General features: G+C 37.8%; 1 protein-coding gene across 1 annotated transcript in view; it reads left to right on the top strand.

Moving 5' to 3' along the window:
- The window catches only part of SLCO6A1 (solute carrier organic anion transporter family member 6A1), a 114,135-nt gene that overhangs the window by 21,562 nt on the left and 77,524 nt on the right, over window positions 1–15,049 (top strand). Inside the window, exons 3-4 of the mRNA XM_086413282.1 lie at window positions 1,659–1,844; window positions 3,441–3,546. Of these exons, the coding sequence (XP_086269408.1) occupies window positions 1,659–1,844; window positions 3,441–3,546 (292 nt within the window). The remainder of the gene's footprint in view (window positions 1–1,658; window positions 1,845–3,440; window positions 3,547–15,049) is intronic.

Raw genomic sequence — 15,049 nt, 5'->3', positions numbered from 1 at the left:
ACATCATGAGAAACGCTGAGCTGGAGGAAGCACAAGCTGGAATCAAGATTGCCAGGAGAAATATCAATAACCTCAGATATGCAGATGACACCACCCTAATGGCAGAAAGTGAAGAAGAATTAAAGAGCCTCTTGATGAAAGTGAAAGAGGAGAGTGAAAAGTTTGCTTAAGTCTCAACATTCAGAAAACTAAGATCATGGCATCCGGTCCCATCACTTCATGGGAAATAGATGGGGAAACAATGGAAATAGTGGCTGACTTTATTTTTCTGGACTCCCAAATCACTGCAGATGGTGATTGCAGCCATGAAATTAAAAGATGCTTGCTCCTTGGAAGGAAAGTTATGACCAACCTAGACAGCATATTAAAAAGCAGAGAAATTACTTTGTCAACAAAGGTCCGTCTAGTCAAGGCTATGTTTTTTTCCAGTAGTCCTGTATGGGTGGAAGAGTTGGACTGTGAAGAAAGCTGAGCGCTGAAGAATTGATGCTTTTGAACTGTGGTGTTGGAGAAGACTCTTGAGAGTCCCTTGGACTGCAAGGAGATCCAACCAGTCCATTCTAAAGGAGATCAGTCCTGGGTGTTCATTGGAAAGACTGATGTTGAAGCTGAAACTCCAATACTTTGGTCACCTGATGTGAAGAGCTGACTCATTTGAAAAGACCCTGATGCTGGGAAAGATTGAGGGCAGGAGGAGAAGGGGACGACAGAGGATGAGATGGCTTGATGGCATCACTGACTCAATGGACATGGGTTTGGGTGGACTCTGGGAGTTGGTGATGGACAGGGAGGTCTGGCGTGCTGCGGTTCATGGGGTCTCAAAGAGTCAGACATGACTGACCCACTGAACTGAACTGAACTAATATTTTAAGAATATTTTGTTAAATAGACACATTTGAATCAAAATAGACACAATCAGAATGATCTAATAGCATTGCTTGGATCTACCAATCTAACAACAAATGTAATTCCAACAAACATTTGTTGACTATTCAGCTACAGTCATGTGAATTTGAGAAAGAATAAGAAATGGAATGTCACTTCAAAGAATTTAAAATATAGTACTTTGCTATATAATGAGTAACTCTAATAGAGAGACATTTTATTGTATAATGCCTTGTCCTTATGCACCTGTATCTAGAAGTTAGGGGGGTTAAAATGGAAAACTATTTAGTGACGTGAAGTTAACATGAAGATTGCTGAAAAAGTTGATCTACAATTAATCTCAGAAAGTAATCTTTAGTAATTCAGATAACTTAGGACATCAGAAATACTTTTTTTCTGGGGTCGAAACTCAGGGGTACCAGATGCCAGATTTAAGAGGAATATGTGTGTATGTGTGGCTATGTATATATACTTATGTACATATAAATGTGTATACACATATAATCATGCAATAAAGATTTATATTTGGTTTATAATATGTGCGTCTTTTCCAGTATTCCCACAAATTTTCTTTTATCATTGTTTTTTTTCTGAGAACATAATGATTTACTGTAGAACTACTACATTCAATATAAATGAGATGTTAACTAAAATTAAAGCATTATGGTAGAAATAGCTTATAAAAGGTAAAACATTTCATAGAAGACACTGCATATTTGTTGTATGTTTAACTTTTGACCCATTTAACAAAAATGTAATTATCTTTTCAAAAGATATTTGCCAAGAAGTGAAGATTGTCAAGCCTTGCTCGAAAGCTTCATTCTCATTCCGATCAAACTACATGACTTTCTTCATCCTTGGGCAGAGTGTGCAGGGAATCGCAGCCATACCTCTTTATATCCTTGGAGTAACCTTTATTTATAACAGCGTTGCCACACACTCAGCTGGTATTTATCTAGGCAAGTTTTTTTCCCTTGTAATATGATTTTTGTGTATTTTCATCCTATCAAACTATAAAGGCTGTAGTTAATTTCTCTAGGAAATAAATAACTCAAATTACTAGATTAAATTGCTTGAATATTTGTATGCTTAAACTTTGAAGATATAGTGGGATTTGCTGCCGTCATGTCCTTAAGGGAATGAAAACATCGTTTTATGCTTCCTCAGAACTAGATTCAGTGCAGTGCTGAAATAATTATTACTGTACTAAGTTCTCTACATATACCAACTCAGTCTTTTTGGAGGGCTTTGACATTTTGAAGTTAATGAATTTATAACAGTTCTTGTTATAATCTTGTTCATCCTATCAAGGAGAGGAGTGACATGCTATTTAATTAGCTACAATGTAGAATCCACTTTTATAATATTTCATGCTAGTGTGTCATACAAAAAGTAACCCTGAGTATATGTCACAGTAATCTGTACTCCTTTATATTGTAATAGCTTCTGGTCCCGGTAGATTATTTGTACAGGGTTATCTAACTTTCCTTTTTGAAAAAAAATTAAGTTGTTTTTACATACCTGTTGTGAAGGTGACTTAACAGAAAGTAACATTTTACACCAAAATAATAATTTTCCACCCGAGATAAGGAAAGTCATGTCAATAAACTAAAATAGATGACATTCATATTTATGCTTGCTTTTAGAACAAAATTGCACCAGTTTATTAGTGTTGGCTGATGGTAGCACAAATCTGTTTGTTTTGCTTTTAATTTTACAGAATAGCAATTAAAAGCATACATGTATATATTACAGAGAATAGATTACTTTATTATTACCTCCTGCCTCCCTGGCAGCTAAAGTGAAGGATGCAAAAATGACATTTGTATTGAAATATCATCTTGCTTTAGTACCACAAATTAAAGTGAAATACTTTTGAATTATATTGAATATATGTATATTTATTTAAATTATATTAAATGTAGATTAAATGTTACAGTGAATTATAAAATGATCTGAATTTCTCTATGTGCATTGAGTAATATGCATGATTAATTATATGTGTCAGCTTGGCTAGGTTATGACAACTAGTTCTTTTGTCAAACACCAGGCTAGATATTTCTGTGATATGTTTTAGATGTGACCAGTATTTACAATCACTACGCTTTGAGTCAAGATTACCCTCAATAATATGGGTGAGCCTCATCCAATCAGTTGAAGCGTTGCAGAACAGACAGGTTTCCCAAGGAAGAAACAGTTCTGTCTTCAGACTGCAATGTACAAACTCTGTCTGAGTTTTCCCATCCTACTGGCCTGCCCTGTGCATAACCTTATGCACTCAAGACTGTAACATTAACTCTTATCTGAATTTTCAGCCTGAGAGCCTGTCCTACAAATTTGGACTTGCCAGCCCTGCAATTTCATGAGCCAATTCCTTGAAATCTCTGTCTCTGTCTCTCTTTCTCTCTCAATATTCTATTTGTGCTGTTTCTTTGGAGACTAACAAAGTATGCAATGAAGCTTTCAGAAGTAACCCATTTCCATTAGATAATTTTTATCATTTTGCAACAAAGCTGGGTTATATAGTTATTTGACATTCAATATTCATTTTATAGGCATTGTGGAAGCTGTAGGAATACTTGGATATTCTTTGGGTTATACTATAGGAGCACCCCTAATTAAGGTCTCTGTGCTAACTGTGAATAGTACTTTTGGGAGAAGGTAAGCTGTTTTTTTTTTTTTCCTTTCTTTCTGGTTTACATTGTATAAAATATTTATTGAATAGATACTGTAGCTTATAAATGTATATTTCATTTATAATCATTATATTTTTAAAAGCATATAAATGTGACTAGTATGCACATATAGGTACATATAAATACATCTAAATACACTTTGCTGTTTGAAATGTAATTTAAAAAGTGGCTTATGATGACAGCCTTACTACTAATTCTGCATATAGTTTTTTAAATTGTGTTAAAAAACACATAGTATAAAATTTACCATTCTAACCATTTTTAAGTGTGTAATACAATAATGTTAGCTATATGCATAATATTGTGCAGCATATCTCTAAAATTTTTTGTCTTGCAAAGCTGAAACTCTATATCCATTATACAGTTGGGACTTCCCTGGCAATCCAGTGGTTAAGACTCTGAGCTTTCACTTTAGAGGGCACAGGTTCAATCCCTGGTCAGAGAATTAAGATTCCACATGCAGTGCAGCACAGCCAAAAAAAAAAAAAATCTAAAAAAAACAAGTAAGAAATGTTGTTCATTATGCAGCATTTCCCTCTTCCCCTCAGCCCGTTTACTTTCTGTTTCTAAGAGTTTGACTACTTTAGATACTTTACATAAATAGAATCATGAAGTAATTTTCTTTTTATGACTGGCTTATTTCACTTAGGATAATGTCTTCAAGACTCATCCATGTTGTGGCATATAACAGTATTTCCTTCTGTTTTAAGTGAAAGTGAAGTCGCTCAGTCATGTCCGACTCTTTGTGACCCATGGACTGCAGCCTACCATGCTCCTCTGTTTTAAGGATAAATAATATTTCATTGTATGTATGAACCACATTTTCTTTATCTATTTGTCAGTTGACCTTTAGGTTACTTCAACATGGATGTGTGAATATCTCTTTGAGATTCTATCTTCAATATTTTGGGGATATATATATACCCAGATTATTAGATTGTATGGTATTTCTATTTTTAATTTTTTGAGGAACTTCCATATTGTTTTTCACAGTGGCTGTATCATTCTACATTCCCACTAATAGTGCATAATACTTCCAGTTTCTCAATATCTTTGCCAATACTTATTTTCTCTTTTTTAAATGACCAGTGTGTACGAGGTGATATTTTGTTGTGGTTTTGATTTTCATTTTCTTGATGATTAGTGATGTTCAAATACTTGTTGATCATTTGTATATCTTCTTTGGAGGAATATCTATTCAAGTCCTTTGCACATTTTTAAAATCAGATTTTTGTTCTTATTGAGTTGACACAATTCTTTCTATATTCTGGATATTAGCCTTACTCCAGATAAATGGTTTGCCTATATTTTCTCCTGTTCTGTAGTTTCTCTGTTCACTCTGTTGTTTCCTTTGCTGTCCAGTTTAAGTTCAATGTAGTCCCATTGCTCTAATCTTATTTTTGTTGCCTGTGCTTTTGGCTTCATATCAAAAATTAATTCCCAAAATCAAAACCATGAAGCTTTTCTCCTATATTATCTTCTGGGAGCTTTATTGTTGCAAGTTTTGTGTTTAGATATTTAATCCATTTTGAGTTATTTTCATATATATTGTAAGGAAAGGATCCCACTTCATTCTTTTGCACATGGATATTCAGTTTTTCCAGCACCATTTATTCAAGAGGTTCTCCTTTCCCTGTTGTATATTCTTATTCTTCTTATAAAATATGATTTGTCTCATATTTATGAGAATATATTACTTGGATCTTTATTCTCTTCCAGTGTTCTAGATTCTGGAACCAGTACCATACTTTGTACCAGTACCATACTGTTTTGTTTATTATAGCTTTGTAATATATTTTGAAACCAGGACATATGAAGCCTCTGACTTTGTTTTTTCTTTCTCAGGATTGTTTTGACTATTTGGGGTCTTTTGAGATTCCATATGAAATTTTAGGATTTTTTTCTGATTCTGTAAAGAATTCTGTTGGAGTTTTGATAGGGATTGCATTGAATCTGTAGGTCACTCTGGGTATTAAGGGCATTTTAGCAATACTGAGTTTCAGATCTATGAGCATGTCTTTCTTCCATTTATTTGTATCTTCTTTAATTCTTTCAGCAATGTTTTGGAGTTTTCAGTGTACAAGTCTTTGCCTTGCGTATTGCTCATTGTTAGTGTATAGAACTACACTTGAGTTGTATTAACTTTGTATCCTGCAACTTTGCTGAATTCATTTATTAGTTCTGACAGTTTTTTTTCTTTGGAGTGTTTAGCATTTTCTTAGAAGTTCATATCATCTTCAGACAGAGATAATTTTACCTCTTCCTTCCAATATGGATGGCTTTTATTTCTTTTTCTTGCCTATTTGTTTTGGTTAGAATTTGAGTATTATGTTGAATAGAAGTGGTAAAACTAGGTAGGTATCTTTACCTTGTTCCAGATATTAGAGGGAGAACTTTCAGTTTTTCACATTGAATACAATATTAGAAGTGGGCTTTTCATATATAGCTTTTATTATGTTGGGGTAATTTCCTTCTGTTCATAGTTTGTTGAGTGTTTTTTAATAATGAAACAGTGTTAAACTTTGTTGAATGCTTTTTCTGAATCCTTTAAGATGATCATGTGCTTTTGTCCTTTATTCTGTTAATGTGGTATATCACATTAACTGATAATTATATGTTGAATTTTTCTTGCATTCTGTAATACATATAGCTTCTTTTAATAATACTAGAAAACATTTCCAGGGAAAAGGAAACATTTACATGTGTGAATATAAAGTTCTCTTATTGAAATGAGAAAAAGGATAGCCACTATATTACAGTGGCTGCTCAACAGTGGCCTTGAAATACAGGAAATCATTCTAGTGAATGTCAGGCTGTTGACCACTTAGCATAGAAGGGATACCCTGAGGCATGCTATGCTTAGTTGCTCAGTCGTGTCCAACACTTTGCAACCCCATGGACTGTAGCCTGCCAGGCTCCTCTGTCTATGGGATTCTCCAGGCAAAAATACTGGAGTGGGTTGCCATACCCTCCTCCAGGGGATCTTCCCAACCCAGGGATTGAACCAGGTCTCCTGTATTTTAGGCAGATATTTTACGTTTTGAGCCACCAGGGAAGCCCAAGAATACTGGAGTGGGTAGCCCTCTTCAGGGGAACTTCCTGACCCAAGAATCAAATGGGGTCTCCTGCACTGCAAGAGGATTCTTTACCAGCTGAGCCACCCAGGAGGTATAAATTTATACTAATTTTTTATAGGTATTCAGTTCAGTTCAGTTCAGTCACTCAGTTGTGTCCAACTCTTTGTGACCCCATGATTGCAGCACACCAGGCCTCCCTGACAATCACCAACCCCGGGAGTTCACCCAAACTCATGTCCATTGAATCGGTGATGCCATTCAACCATCTTATCCTCTGATACTAAATTTATACTGAGGTATAAATTTATACTAATGTATGGTTGGGACTTAGAGCAGTATAAAAATTATGTAACCAGGAGAATATGTAGATGAACCTCTTGCAACTAGCACATGAAAATGGTATGCATTTTGTAAGAGGCTCTTTAGCAGTTGGACAAGGTGACCCATCCTGTGAATGTTAATCAGCCTCTCTCATTTTTTTCTAACCACTCTAAATTCTTCCTCAGTAAGCTCATGTAAAAAGAGCTGGTGAGAGTAATGATGACTTTGCATAAATGCACTACTTGGACTTCTTCACACTAAGGACAATCTGTCAACAAGAATATTTCCCAGGATATAATTATGAATACTGCTGATTGCCCAATTCATCAATAGTAGCAGTAGACCGTGAGTTCCTGATATGATACTTTCATCAGGAGACAAGATTTTATCAGGTTGATTACTTTGTCATCAGGTTGGCCCTCCATTAACCTAGAGATTTGTCTTTATAGGGGAAGATACATATCCTGGTTATGTTCTTTGCAGCCAAAGATGTAGAAACTTTACAGACAGTAAAACCAAGACCTGGAACAGACTATGGCTCAGATCACGAACTCTTTATTGCAAAATTCAGGCTTAAATTGAGGAAAGTGGGGAAAATATCTAGGCTACTCCAGTACTTTTGCTTGGAAAATCCCATGGATGGAGGAGCCTGGTAGGCTGCAGTCCATAGGGTCACTAAGAGTCGGACACGACTGAGTGACTTCACTTTCACTTTTCACTTTCATTCATTGGAGAAGGAAATGGCAACCCACTCCAGTGTTCTTGCCTTGAGAATCCCAGGGACGGGGACCCTGGTGGGCTGCCGTCTATGGGGTCGCACAGAGTCGGATATGACTGAAGCAACTTAGCAGCAGCAGCAGCATTCAGGTATGAGCTAAATCAAATCCTTTATGATTATACAGTGGAGGTGATGAATAGATTCCAAGGATTAGATCTGGTAGAGAGAGTGCCTGAGAACTATGGATGAAGGTTCATACATTGTATAAGAGGTAGTGACCAAAACCATCCCAAAGAAAAAGAAATGCAAGAAGGCAAAGTTGTTATCTGAGGATGCTTTACAAATAGCTGAGAAAAGAAGAGAAGTAAAAGGCAAGGGCCAAAGAGAAAGATATACCCAACTGAATGCAGTTACAGAGAATAGGAAGGAGAGATAAGAAGGCGTTCTTAAGTGAGCAAAGAAAGAGAGGAAAATAACAGAATGGAAAGGACTAGACATCTCTTCAAGAAAATTGGAGATATCAAGGGAACATTTCATGCAAGGGTGGGCATGGTAAAGGACAGAAATGGTAAGGTCCTAACAGCAGCAGAAGAGATTAAGAAGAGGTGGCAAGAGCACATAAACTGAACAGAAAAGGTCTTAATGTCCTGGATATCCACCTTGATGTGGTCACTCACCTAGAGACAGACATCCTGCAGAGTTAAGTCACGTAAAGCTAGTGGAAGTGATGGAATTTCAGCTGAACTATTTAAAATCCTAAAAGATAATCCTGTTAAAGTGCTGCACTCAGTACATCAGCAGATTTGGAAAACTCAGCAGTGGTCACAGGACTGGAAAAGGTCAGTTTTCATTCCAATCCCAAAGAAGGGCAATGCCAAAGAATGCTCAAACTACAGTTCAATTGCAGTAATTTCATGTGCTGGCAAGGTTATGCTCAAAATCCTTCAAGTTAGGCTTCAGCAGTGTATGAACTGAGAACTTCCAGATGTACAAGCTGGGTTTCAAAGAGGCAGAGGAACCAGAGATTAAATTGCCAACACTTGCTGGATGATGGAGAAGGCAAGAAACTTCCAGAGAAACATCTGCTTCTGCTTCCTTGACTACACTGAAAGCTTTGACTGTGCATATCACAACAAACTGTGGAAAATTCTAAAAGAGATGGAAGTACCAGACCACCTTACCTGCTTCCTGAGAAACCGTTTACAGGTTAAGAAGCAGCAGTTAGAACTGGCCATGGAATTACTGAATTATTGTCACTATGCTTATTTAACTTCTATGCAAAGTACATCATGTGAAATGCCAGGCTAGATGAATCACAAGCTGGAATCAAGATTGCAGGGAAAAAATATCAACAACTTCAGGCATACAAATGATACCATTCTAATAGCAGAAAGTGAAGAGGAACTAAAAAGTGTCTTAATGAAGGTGGAAGAGAAGAGTGAAACAGTTGGCTTGAAACTCAATGTGAAAAAAGCTAAGATCATGGCATCCAGTTCCATCACTTCAGTTCAATTCAGTCGCTCAGTTGTGTCCAACTCTTTGTGACCCCATGAACCACAGCACGCCAGGCCTCCGTGTCCATCACCAACTCCCAGAGTTTATGCACACTCATGTCCATTGAGTCGGTGATGCCATCCAGCCATCTCATCCTCTGTCATCCCCTTCTCCTCCTGCCTTCAATCTTTCCCAGCATCAGGGTCTTTTCAAATGAGTAAGCTCTTTGCATCAGGTGACCAAAGTATTGGAGTTTCAGCCTCAGCATCAGTCCCTCCAATGAACACCCAGGACTGATCCCCTTTAAGATGGACTTGTTGGATCTCCTTTCAGTCTAAGGGACTGTCAAGAGTCTTCTCCAACAAAAGCATCAATTCTTTGGTGCTCAGTTTTCTTTATAGTCCAACTCTCACATCCATACATGACTACTGCAAAAACCATAGCCTTGACCAGATGGACCTTTATTGACAAAGTAATGTCTCTGCTTTTTAATATGCTGTCTAGGTTGGTCATAACTTTTCTTCCAAGGAGCAAGCATCTTTTAATTTCATGGCTGCAGTCACCATCTGCAGTGATTTTGGAGCCCCCCAAAATAAAGTTAGCCACTGTTTCCACTGTTTCCCCATCTATTTGCCATAAAGTGATGGGGCTGGATACCATGATCTTCATTTTCTGAATGTTGAGCTTTAAGCCAACTTTCTCACTCTCCTCTTTCACTTTCATCAAGAGGCTCTTTAGTTCTTCTTCACTTTCTGCCATAAGGGTGGTGTCACCTGCATATCTGAGGTTATTGATATTTCTCCTGGCAATCTTGATTCCAGCTTATGCTTCATCCAGCCCAGAATTTCTCATGATGTACTCTGCATATAAGTTAAATAAGCAGGGTGACGATATACAGCTTTGACGTACTCCTTTTCCTATTTGGAACCAGTCTGTTGTTCCATGTCCAGTTCTAACTGTTGCTTCCTGACCTGCATACAGATTTCTCAAGAGGCAGGTCAGGTGGTCTGGTATTCCCATCTCTTTCAGAATTTTCCACAGTTTGTGGTGATCCACACAGTCAAAGGCTTTGGCATAGTCAATAAAGCAGAAATAAACCAGTTCTATCACTTAGTGGCAAATAGAAGGGGAAAAACTGGAGCAGTGCAGATTTTATTTATTTCCTTGGCTCCCAAAATCACTGTGGATGTTGACTGTAGCCATGAAATTAAAATATGCTTACTCCTTGAAATATCAATAACCTCAGATATGCAGATGACACCACCCTTATGGCAGAAAGTGAAGAAGAACTAAAGAGCCTCTTGATAAAAGTGAAAGAGGAGAGTGAGAAAGTTGGCTTAAAACTCAACATTCAGAAAACTAAGATCATGGCATCTTGTCCTATCACTTCATGTCAAATAGATGGGGAAACAGTGGAAATGGTGACAGACTTTATTTTTTGGGCTCCAACATCACTGTAAATGGTGACTGCAGCCATGAAATTAAAAGATGCTTGCTCTTTGGATGAAAAGTTATGACCAACCTAGACAGCTTATTAAAAACCAGACATTACTTAGCCAACAAAGGTCCATCTAGTCAAAGCTATGGTTTTCCCAGTAGTCATGTATGGATGTGAGAGTTAGACTGTGAAGAAAGCTGAGCGCCGAAGAATTGATGCTTTTGAACTGTGGTGTTGGAGAAGACTCTTGAGAGTCCCTTGGACTGCAAGGAGATCTAACAGTCTATCCTAAAGGAAATTAGTCCTTAATATTCATTGGAAGGACTGATGCTGAAACTGAAATTTCAATACTTTGACCACCTGATGTGAAGAACTGAGTCATTTGAAAAGACCCTGATGCTGGGAAAGATTGAAGGCAGGAGGAGAAGGGGATGGCAGAGCATAAGATGGTTGGATGGTATCACTGACACAATGGGTGTGAGTTTGAGTAAGCTCCAGGAGCTGGTGATGAACAGGGAGGCCTAGAGTGATGCAATCCATGGGGTTGCAAAAAGTTGGACGTGACTGAGCGACTGAACTGAATGGAACTGAACTTCTTAAAAGGAAAGGTATGACAAATCTAGACATTGTATTTAAAATGGAAGCATCACTTTGCTGATAAATGTCCATATAGTCCAGGCTATGGTTTTTCCAGTAGTCATATACATATGTGAGAGTTGAATTGTAGAGCAGGCTGAGTGCCAAAGAATTGATTCTTTTGAATTGTATGATGGTGGAGAAAACTCTTGAGAGTCCCTTGGACAGCGAGGAGATCAAATCAACCAACCCTAAAGGAAATCAACCCTGAATATTCACTGGTAGACTGATGGCAAAGCTTAAGCTGCAATATTTTGGCCATGTGATGTGAAGAACTGACTCATTGGAAAAGACCCTGATGCTGGGAAAGATTGAAGGCAAAAGGAGAATGGAGTATCAGAGGATAAGATGCTTAGATAGCATCACCTACTCAATAAACAGGAATTTGAGCAAGCTCCAGGAGATAGTGGAGGACAGAAGAGTCTGTTGTGCTACAGTCCATGGGGTCACAAAGAGTGGGACACAACTCAGCAACAACAGGAACAACAGCACATATCCTAGGCAAGAATTTTCTTCTCTACTGTCTTTGTCTATTTGGACAGGTGAAACTCCAATACTTTGGCCTGATGCAAAGAGCTGACTCATTTGAAAAGACCCTGATGCTGGGAAAGATTGAGCATGGGAGGAGAAGGGGATGACAGAGAATGAGATGGCTGGATGGCATCACCGACTCAATGGACATGGGTTTGGGTGAACTCCGGGAGTTGGTGATGGACAGGGAGGCCTGGCATGCTGCGGTTCATGGGGTCGCAAAGAGTTGGACATGACTGAGTGACTGAACCTAACTGAACTGAATAGAAATCTCATACTCTGAGCTTACAGAAACAGAAATGTACTTCTTATATTTCTGTATGCTGAGAAGTCCATGATCAAGGTGCTGGCAAATTCAGTGTCTGGTGAGATCCTGCTTTCTGGTTCATAGATACAGCTATTTTCTCCCTGTGTCCTTTCATGGGTGAATAGGCAAGAAGTCTGTCTGGGGTTTTTAGTCACATTCATGCAGACTCTACCATCATAACTTAATCACCTCCCCAAAGCTCCACTTCTTAAAACCATTACAAGGAATCTTAACATATGAATTTGAAGGGGACACAAATATTCATTCATAACAATATTCATTCTACCAAAAGCGCTTGTGCTATCACTACCATTCATATAGATGCCCTATTCTTCCCTCTGGTATCTCATTCCTGTGGTTATCTCTCTAGTCTTTGACTAGGGATATATGATAAGACAAAGGCAGTATGACAGCATGGCAATTACTGGTCTTAATCTGCACACCATTATCCAGAAATATCTGGCTTAATAGAATGGTGTCATAGCTTGGGGCCCTTACCAGGTTTTTAGGTGGAGTTTTTGGAGTTTTCTATATGTAATATCATGCCATTTTACAACAGAAACAGTTTTACTTACTTCTTTCTGATTTGGTTGCCTTTTATTTCTTTCTCTTTCCTAATTGCTGTGGCTAGGTAAGCATCCTTGCCTTTATCTGATCTCAGAAGAAATGTTTTTAGCTTTTCACTCTTCAGTGTGATGTTAGCTGTGTGTTTGTCATGTATGGCCTTTTTAATGTTGAGGTATGTTCCCTCTCAGAGAAGGCAATGGCACCCCACTCCAGTACTCTTGCCTGGAAAATCCCATGGGCGGAGGAGCCTGGAAGGCTGCAGTCCATGGGGTCACTGAGGGTTGGACACGACTGAGCGACTTCACTTTCACTTTTCACTTTCATGCATTGGAGAAGGAAATGGCAGCCCACTCCAGTGTTCTTGCCTGGAGAATCCCAGGGACAGAGGAGCCTGGCGGGCTGCCGTCTATGGGGTCGCACAGAGTTGGACACGACTGAAGAGACTTAGCAGCATGTTCCCTCTATGGACTTCCTTGGTGGCTCATTGGTAAAGAATTCACATGCCAATGCAGTTTGATCTGTGGGTCGGGAAGATCCCCTGTAGAAGGAAATGGTAACCCATTCCAGTATTCTTGCTTGGGAAATCCTATGGACAGAGCAGTCTGGCAGGCTACAGTCCATGGGGTTGCAATAGAGTCAGACACAATTTAGAGACTAAACAACAAAATGTTCCCTGTATACCCAATCCATTGAGTGTCTTTCATCATAAATGGATGTTGGATTTTCTCAAATGCTTTTTATGCTTTAATTGGCATGATCATATGATTTTTATCCTTCATTTTGTTAATGTGGTGAATCACACTGATTGATTTGCAGATGTTGAATCATCCTTTTGTCCTTGGAACAAATCCCACTTGATCATGGTTGTGATCCTTTTAATGTACTGTTTAGTTCAGTTTTCTAGTATTTGGTTGAGTATTTTTGCACTGATGTTCATCACAAATATTGACTTGTAATTTTCTTTACTTGTAGTGTCCTTGTCTGGATTTGATTGTACATTTAAATTTAACATCAATTTCAGTTTATTTTTGCATATAATATGAGAAATGGGACACATTTATATTTTTTCCTGAAAGGAATATTTATTTATGCTTATAACATTTTTTAGTCAGTCCATGATTTTTTAAAATATTAATTTAATTTTTAATACCATCTTTATGATAAATAAAATTTTCCTGTATATATAGATTTTCTTCCTGTCTCTGTATCTCTAGTATGTTCCCTGATATATTTTTTTATTTCATGCCAATACTGAAGGGTTTCAATAACTAAAGCTTTATTGTATTATTTTCTATAATGTTAAATAAGTCCTCATTCATCAAATAAGGGGCTGTTTTTACAAAATTGCTCTTCCAGATACATATGATAATTATGGGTTATAATAAAATGTTTGACTTGTAACAGTTGGATTTGTGTGTCAAATGAGAGTAGTTGCATGGTAATAATTGGAACCAATGCATACATATAGTTAGAATACATAGATGGGTTCAAATGTAAAAAGAAAGATTTCCAAAAAGCTGTAATTTTTTAAATACTTTAAAAGAGAGAAAAATATAAATTTTATGAATATTATAATTAACAAGGAAACAGAGCCCAGTGATAATCTGGAGTTGAAACTCCCTGGGCATAACATATCCACATGTATATATCCTTACTGAACTCTGGACATCAAATTTGTAACCCTGTGTCATTGCAAGTTGGTATTTGTATCCCTGAATAATGTAGCAATGGATAGGAAGTTGTCCCATCAATGAATAAACTGGGAATATTCTCCATACTCTGTGGAAGTCGAGGCCTAAATGCAGGCTACTCACCAGGTTCTGTTGGCAGCAGATCTTGCTGGCATTAGAGTACCACCAAAGCTGGTTCTTGTGGATGTGGACTTTTTCCCACAACAGCTGGTTGGACAGCATCTTAAATGTGTGTGGAACTGAAGATAATGGCAGCGATGTGGTAATCAGCTTCCCCAAGTCTCCTCCCTAAATGATATAAAATAATGTCGTAACATGAAAATACCCCACAAAAATCATGGCCTGAACATAATTGGAAACAAAGAATGTTGAAACTACAAAGCAACTGTGACTGAAAAGGGTAAAAAAATCAACAAAATCCCAGCAGAGGACCCTTCACATCTCCATCTTGCTCTGCCCACTGCAAAGCTTTATGGTTTGCAAACATAGACCAAGAAAAACCGCAGAGGGGATAGAAGACAAAGGCTATCAAAGCGTGATGAGTTAGGATCACTAGAAGGCTAAAACACGCTCAATCTGAGAGGTCAGAGAAGGGACTATAAGAAAAAGATTACCAAGAAATGGTAATGAGTCAGATACCCAGGTAAAGTGTTAGTTGTGCAATTTAAAGGGCCAACCTTGTTCTAAA

Source organism: Bos grunniens, chromosome 7 (assembly GCF_055505025.1).
Source record: "Bos grunniens cultivar Pamir isolate PY7600 chromosome 7, Bosgru_T2T1.0, whole genome shotgun sequence".
NCBI classification, from domain to species: Eukaryota; Metazoa; Chordata; class Mammalia; order Artiodactyla; family Bovidae; genus Bos; species Bos grunniens.
Note: the sequence above shows the minus strand (reverse complement) of the source record. Positions and strands in the feature narration are given on the sequence as shown.